Below are 7,908 nucleotides of genomic sequence, written 5' to 3'. Positions count from 1 at the left end.
ATTATATTATAAATTTATAGTAACAAAAACTTTACTATAAAACAAAAAAAACTCTATGTTAAAATTTTATAAATTTTCATAACCTTAGTCTTTATTATATGAAAATACAATTACTATATGAAATTAAATAAGAAAATTATATTAAATTAATATATTAACCTATATTATTTTTTAAAACACTACTTTCATTTAAATAGATGAGTAAAATATCATCCACCGTAATGCTTAACACAATGCTCATTGGATCATGTCAACAGGAAAATAAACCAAGCAGCAGATATACTTGCAAAAAATAATTTGAAATCTTGTCATCTGTTCATATTTCTATGCACATTCTCTTTGGTTGCAAAAATTATTGTATTATCCTTTTAAAATATAATAACAAAATGAAGTTGACAAAAAAATATCATCCACCGGTAGAATGGGATAAATTCATAATATTTATAATATATTTATAAAGAAATATGTTAGCATATGTTAAACTTTATATCTATAATTATATACTATTATGTATTTTTTAAAAGTCACAACTATGTATTATCAAAAAATATTATATATTAGATAATGAAGTTGACAAAAAAATATCATCCATCGTTAGAATGGATTAAATTCGTAATTTATATAATATTTTTATAACCAAATATGTTAGCATATGTTAAACTTTATATCTATAATTATATATTATTATGTAATTTCTTAAAGTCAGAACTATGTATTATCTAAAAAATATAATATATTAGAAAATATTTAAATTATAATTTCACGTTTTGAAAATATAGATCAGATTCAGAATCTAGTAGAGATATTAAATCTAACTTTTAATGTCATCACTGCTAGAAAAACACATACCTTAACCTTCCTATTTTGTCGCCAGTCTTAAATAATACTTGAATGTTAGAAGAAAAAGCGTCACGGAAATGATTGTGGTCCACACGTGTCATTATCGTACCAACACATTAAAATCAATGGTAGAATAGTCGCTCTCACATATCCATGCAACAACCGCTACCATTCTGACACGTGGCGTGTCAGTGGCACCCGCCTCGCGCCGGCCACACAGCGTGGCATTCCTCCTCACCTAATAATATTATCGCATTTTTCATTTATTTATTTATTTATTTTTCATGTATCGTTTAATAAGATATGAACTGGAACAACGCGAATTCCTCGCGGGATTGGAATTGAAAAAGCAATTTGGTGTCATTTTTATTCTTTTTATTTTATTCTTTGTGTTTCTCTTCTCTGCGAGTTCTTAGGGTTTCTGTATTCTCTCTCGTCCTGTGATTGATTTCTCGGAAGTCAAACCAAAGTTTTGGCGTTTAATTTGTCACGGCGAAGATCTCTTGTTTCGTTGTTTCACTTGGTATTGTTTTTGGATTTGGTTAATGTTTTCCTCTATCGTAGTAATGCTTTGATTCGAAAAGGTAACAATGGAATTTGAGTCTGAGAAAGGAAGAAAATGAATTGTGTACGGAGAAAACAGAAATTGATTACTTGGATCTAAGAGCATTAGTGTTGTAGTTTAGGTACTGCTTATTATGTATTCTTTCTTGTTGAGGTTGTTGTTTATTAGATCCGTTAAGATATGGATTTTAAGCTAAGCATAGGTAACAACAATTCCCCCATTCAACAACATACAACACGTTTCTCCAATTAGGAGATTACTCTCTCCGCAATGAAGAGTTTTAAACTTCGTATTTGTCTGTCTTTTCCTTACAGTTTCTTTGCTGATTGAATAGGCTTATGAAGTTCTTCTCTGCCTGCCAATTTTTAGTGAGGAGGGTTTGAGATGGAGATTGCAGCTCTTTTAACATCTGCTGGGATCAACATTTCGATATGCATTGTGCTTCTCTCACTTTATTCCGTACTTAGGAAACAGCCAGCCAATTACTGTGTCTATTTTGGACGAAGGCTTGTTTGTGGAGGTGCTAGACGTTATGATCCTTTTTGGTACGAAAGGTTTGTGCCTTCTCCAAGTTGGCTGGTCAAAGCATGGGAAACTAGCGAAGATGAGTTATTAACTGCTGCTGGTCTTGACGCTGTTGTTTTCCTCAGGATGGTCATTTTCAGGTTACTGCAAATTCTCCTTCCCCAAATGCTTTTTCTTTGTTCTTCATAAATTATCACAACTATTTTGACCTTTTTTTTTTTTTTTTTTTCTTGCAGCATTCGTATTTTCTTTATTACTGCTGTTGTTTGTATTGCCTTTGTGCTGCCTGTAAATTATTATGGCCAACCGAGGATGCACAAGGAAATTCATTTGGAGTCATCCGAAGTGTTCACTATCGAAAATCTTAAAGAAGGTTCAAAATGGTAATCGTGATTTTGCTTTAAAATGTGTAGCTTTCACTTCTACCTTTTTCTCTGTGAGGAACTATAGTTCAACGTTGTTCTATACAAAGTGCGTGAAGTGCTGATCTTTCTTTCTTTTTTTTTTTTTTTTTTTTTGCAACTTTACGCTTAGGCTGTGGGTTCATTGTCTTGCACTGTACATTATAACTTCAGCAGCATGTCTTCTTCTCTACTTTGTGAGACCTCTTGTTTTACTCTTGGTTCCTCTTGGTTCTTCTCTACTTTGCCTTTCCTCCTCTTAAACATCTTTTTACTGTAGGAGTATAGGACCATAGCCAAAATGAGGCTTGGACATATTACTAGTTCTGCCCCAAAGCCAAGTCAATTTACCGTTCTTATCCGAGCTATTCCATGGCATCCTGAGCAATCTTACAGCGACACCCTGAGCAAATACTTCATAAATTACTATTCATCAAGCTATTTGTCCCACCAGATGGTTTACCATAATGGCATCATTCAGAGATTGCTGGTATGTATTCTCATGGGGCCACTCAGTGGTCTGTTTATTTTGTTGTCTGTCGGGTTTTAAGCTCTTTTTAGGATGCAGGTAACCTCTTGGTGTACCTTGTCAGAAAGAATTTTTGTTATACACTTCTGTTATTGCTCTTTGTGAATATGATTTGAAAATATTGCCTATGTTGTGTTTGTTTCTTCTTCTTCTTTCGGCATTCAATTTTAATAACTTTCGTAGTTGGTGCAGAGCTTCATGGTTCTGAAGTATAATGTGATGATTAGATGTTATAAAGGGTTATTTATTTCATAAATACATGCAGAGATGGATGATCTTACATAGAACAGTAGATATAATGGTTAAATTTAGTTTGAGTATCAGCTAAACGGGTATATAGTTTAGATTCATATTATCGGATATAAAGGATCTTCTTGTACTAACTGTAGCGCTTTCATTTTGAATAAAAACAGAAATAGTTAGAAACATATTTGAGATTGAAGTTCTATATTGTAGAAATATTTTGACCTTTAGATTACCACAATTTCTGTCTCAGCATGATGCAGAGAGGGTGTGCCTGAGTCTAAAACATGTTTCTCCTGAAATCAGTTGTAAACCGAGTTTGACTCCATGTAACTTTTGTGGAGGACCTACAGCCACAAATTCGTTTCATATCCTATCTAATGAAGGTGACAGTGTGAAAGGAATGGAGCTTGGTGAGTTGACTGTGACTACAACAGAGCAAGTAAGGAATTCTTCTGACTTTCCCTGATCTTAGAAGTAACACTGCCTTCTTTGTATGGAAGTCATAGTTAACTAAAGCCACAAAATGTTCTGCTCAATTGCAGGAACGTCCAGCTGCTTTTGTGTTTTTTAAGACACGCTACGATGCACTTGTTGTTTCAGAGGTTCTACAATCATCAAATCCTATGTTATGGGTGTCGGACTTAGCTCCAGAACCTCACGATGTGTATTGGAGGAATCTTAACATACCTTATCGACAACTTTGGATACGGAGAATAGCAACTCTTGTTGGCGCAGTTGCCTTCATGTTTGTGTTTCTTATTCCTGTGACCTTCATTCAAGGTCTGACTCAGTTGGAACAGCTGTCTCATGCATTTCCGTTTTTAAGAGGCATCTTGAAGAAGTGAGTACTTTATTTACATTTAAAACCATAAGGAAAGTAAAGTTAGAGATATATATATGTTCTTAATTGGTTTTAACTTGTAACATCTTTAAAGTTAACCAACCATTCAAACTATTTTGCAGGAAGTTTATAAACCAGGTCATCACAGGGTACTTACCCAGTGTGATACTGATTCTGTTTTTCTATGCCGTTCCACCACTGATGATGTATTTTTCAGCCTTGGAGGGATGTATTTCACGGAGTATAAGGAAGAATAGTGCATGCATCAAAATCTTATATTTTACCATTTGGAATGTGTTCTTCGTGAATATTTTATCCGGGTCTGTTATCAGGCAACTGAATGTCTTCTCTAGTGTCAGAGACATACCTGCACAACTTGCAAGAGCAGTGCCGACACAGGTAATATACATTTCACAAAAACATAAGTATTTGCCAGTGTTTAAGCTTCTACAGTCACTTGGAGATAGTTTGGTTACATTTTGCCAAGATCAGATTGTATGTAGTGTTCTCTTGCACATCGATAAACCATAAACTGGAGAATATGTAGGCCAGTGGAGGAATTACACACATCTCGATTTATAATTTGAGCACCTCACATGTTTATTGTTTATTAGAAAGAAAAAGTTCATTGGTTCTAAATATGGCTTCAATCGTTGACATATGCAGGCTGGCTTCTTTACGACCTATTGTTTCACATCTGGTTGGGCCAGTTTGGCTTGTGAAATAATGCAACCTATGGCTCTTATATGGAATCTGGCAGCAAAAGCTATTTCAACGAACAAGGATGAGTCATACGAAACACTTAGGTTCCCATACCATACCGAAATTCCTCGGTTGCTTTTGTTTGGGCTCCTGGGTTTCACCAACTCAGTCATAGCGCCACTTATTCTACCGTTTTTGCTGATATACTTCTTCCTTGCATATCTAATATACAAAAATCAGGTAAGTCTGCAATCCATACCTTCTCTGACCTCTCTAACATAATGCCACAGTTAAGTATTCAAATTATCATTTCTGAACTTGTACTGCCAGGCTCATGATCTTTTGGATACCCTCAATTTGCAGATACTCAACGTGTATATTACGAAGTACGAAAGCGGTGGAAAATACTGGCCTATCTTTCACAACACAACAATCTTCTCACTGATCTTGACACAGATTATTGCTTTGGGTTTTTTCGGACTAAAGCTATCAACCGTTGCTTCGGGTTTCACCATACCGTTGATTCTCCTCACTCTGCTCTTTAGTGAGTATTGCCGGCATAGATTTGCGCCAATATTCCATAAGCATCCTGCTCAGGTTAGATCAATATGTGACCAATAGCTTTTATGTTCACACTATGTTCGGTGCTTCATAAATCAGTTTCTTTCTTTCAGGTTCTTATAGACATGGACAGAGCTGATGAAATGACAGGAAGGATGGAAGAGTTACACAAAAAGTTGCATAGTGTATACTCCCAAATACCATTACACCTTCAGAAATCATCGAGCAACGGTGAAAGCAGTACTCCTTTCTCAAATCTGGAGTTACCAGATCCTGAGAAATTGAAGCCAGGTTTGAATTCAGACCATTGTTTTTTTTTGGTTTACTTGATTAGCGTATGAGAGATTTAACATTATTTTCTAACTTTGTTTTACAGAGGAAGGGGACGCCATAGCTAAAGAGTTATGGGGCTTCCAGGGAAATGAATCTGGTCAAGAACATGACACTAAGTCATGTCCCAGTGCTTCTTCGCCAGAACATCTAACCCCTAAGATGATCGAGCTCCACAAACTGAACTAGAACGTTTAATTAATGATTTGAAGTGCTATTCAATCACTGGGGCTCCAATTCATTAAAGTGGGGTTTAAGCAGAAGAATTTTCTGTTGAAGAAGCTCAGCTTCTAAAGGAGCCAATGGTAAATGGGAATACACTCACTGACTGAAAGAAAGATAATGGTAAAAGTTGAATTGGAACATTTTTCATTTTCTTTAGTTGAAACTCCTACAAATTCTGTAGGAGTAAATTGGAGAAAGCATGTAGAGTCTTCTTGCTTAAAGATAAAGCTGTACATTTTATAGTTGCTGCAAGAAGAAATGTATTAGTACTCAACTTTTCTCAATAGAATAATTAAGAGCAAAAGAGCAAAAGAGCTCTTCGTACTTCTGATCTTCCTTATTTTGTAAACATAGCCTTAAGTTAAAAAAAAAAGAGAAATAAATTTTCAGCTTCAGTTGAAGAAATGAAGATGAATATACTACTCCCATGATCTTGGTTATTTTTTTTCTTCTTTCATTAACTAAGTAGCACTGCTATATAGACTCCATAAAAGTTTCAAAAGAAAAAAACTTAAAAAACATTAACTTTAGTGAATATTGAATATTCCTATAAATCCATAGATAATAAGGGTATGACTAGTTTGAACCCAACAGGTACATATGAGGGGATTGCAATTTCAAGAGTTATTAAACTATTTTATATAACTAGTGCATTGGTTACAACCATATGTATTTTCATACTTATGACTAATTAACTATCAAATGTAATAGCAGTTTAACAATTAAAAACATATTACATAATTACAAATATCAAAAATATACTATCCTAATAAATAAAATACTTAGTTTAGTATAATTAGTAATAGTACTAAGTTTCAATGATTTTCTGTGAAGATTACTATTAGATTAAAAATGACTATGTGATATATATATATATATATATATATATATATATATATATATATATATATTGGAAAATAGTTAAAAATTTCCAAGAGTATTTTTGCTTAGTGATTTTATAAATATAAATTATGATATGTGATTCGTAAATATCAAATATATTCATATCAGGTGCATACATACATCTTGTGCGGAGTATTATATGTATACCCAAATGTTTAATTTTTTATAAACTTAAAATTTTAGATTATATATAGATTTTAAATTAATATTAAAAATTATCTAACTTTAATATTTATATTGATAGTTGATGTATTAAAATTTGTATTTCATCTTTTTGTTTAATCGGTGAAGATCTAGGGTCTAAATTTTTTTAATTATAATTAAACCATCATAAGGCAACTTAGGTTTCAAAATAAAAGATAACATTCTGGAGAAATGCGAGTTTGCCCTAGAGAAAACTCTCTCAGGCCCGCATCCCAAGACGCCTCCGATGAATCTCCCCTGCTACAGCCACGCCGCTCTTCCCTCCTCCCACTGAAGCAGCTCTGCTCCTCTCCATAGCCATGATGATGACTACTCCTCCGTCATGTCTCCGGCCTCCTCCAGATCCGCTGCTGTCACCGTGTTTGAACGCCCCGCTTGAATCTCGCTCTCTCCTGTCATTCCTCCGGAACCACCAGACCTGCCAGACGTTGCTCTCTTCCACGTCGCCGCCGTACATCTTCTCGCCTGCTCCTCTTCTGCTGCTGCTAAGGAATCTCAAACAGTCTGCTTCAACTTCACTCCCTCTCACCACTGTCTCTGCTCTTACTCCGCCGGGAACCCGTGTCCCAGCTCTGTGAGCCATGACGTGAAGAGGATGAACTTCAGATCTGTGAGTTCTGATGTCTCTGATCTTCATCTCCAAACACTCTCGACAAAGAACACTCAGTTTAAAAACCAAACTTCATCTCTAAACCTAGCCGCAAGGGCCTTGTCTATAGTTGTGCAAGATATGGATGTAGAAGTGAGCTTTTGGGTTGAAGAAAACATCAATTTCAAGCTAGTCTCCTTCCAGTACACAACAAATCAAAGTCTTGAGGACTGGCTTTTGATTTTCAAAGTATCGGGAGTGACTTGTTTTGTCGATGCTCAACTCTTACCCATGTACCTTATCTGTTATGCTCGACGAGATCTAGTTATCAAGGACTCTCAGGAAGCTGTTTCCTTGTCCTCTGCTCACTGGCTCCTCTACCTTGGCAACAGACCTCTCCTAGTTACTGGTGCATCCCTTCCAAACGACCACTACAGCTTTCTCACC

The 7,908-nt window shown here is 35.2% G+C and overlaps 1 protein-coding gene across 1 annotated transcript; it reads left to right on the top strand.

The window, feature by feature from the left end:
- The first annotated feature begins 1,123 nt into the window (after positions 1-1,123).
- On the top strand, positions 1,124-6,100 carry LOC103849461 (CSC1-like protein RXW8). The gene is made up of 11 exons (XM_033287971.1): positions 1,124-2,070; positions 2,167-2,313; positions 2,465-2,528; positions 2,612-2,821; positions 3,357-3,545; positions 3,649-3,947; positions 4,070-4,346; positions 4,614-4,889; positions 5,013-5,246; positions 5,324-5,501; positions 5,587-6,100. The coding sequence occupies exons 1-11, from the start codon at positions 1,790-1,792 to the stop codon at positions 5,727-5,729; spliced, it is 2,298 nt and encodes a 765-aa protein (XP_033143862.1). The 5' UTR covers positions 1,124-1,789; the 3' UTR covers positions 5,730-6,100.
- Positions 6,101-7,908: the final 1,808 nt, after the last annotated feature.

This window comes from Brassica rapa, chromosome A03 (assembly GCF_000309985.2).
Source record: "Brassica rapa cultivar Chiifu-401-42 chromosome A03, CAAS_Brap_v3.01, whole genome shotgun sequence".
Lineage (NCBI taxonomy): Eukaryota > Viridiplantae > Streptophyta > Magnoliopsida > Brassicales > Brassicaceae > Brassica > Brassica rapa.
The sequence above is the reverse complement of the archived record's forward strand: the minus strand, read 5'-3'. Positions and strand labels throughout refer to the sequence as shown.

Excerpts from the sequence above, each read along its gene's own strand:
- LOC103849461 (XM_033287971.1), top strand. The coding sequence starts at position 1,790 with ATGGAGATTGCAGCTCTTTTAACATCTGCTGGGATCAACATTTCGATA. Across the intron at positions 2,529-2,611 it reads CATGTCTTCTTCTCTACTTT|GAGTATAGGACCATAGCCAA; the intron begins GTGAGACCTCTT and ends TTTTTACTGTAG. Across the intron at positions 4,347-4,613 it reads CAAGAGCAGTGCCGACACAG|GCTGGCTTCTTTACGACCTA; the intron begins GTAATATACATT and ends TGACATATGCAG.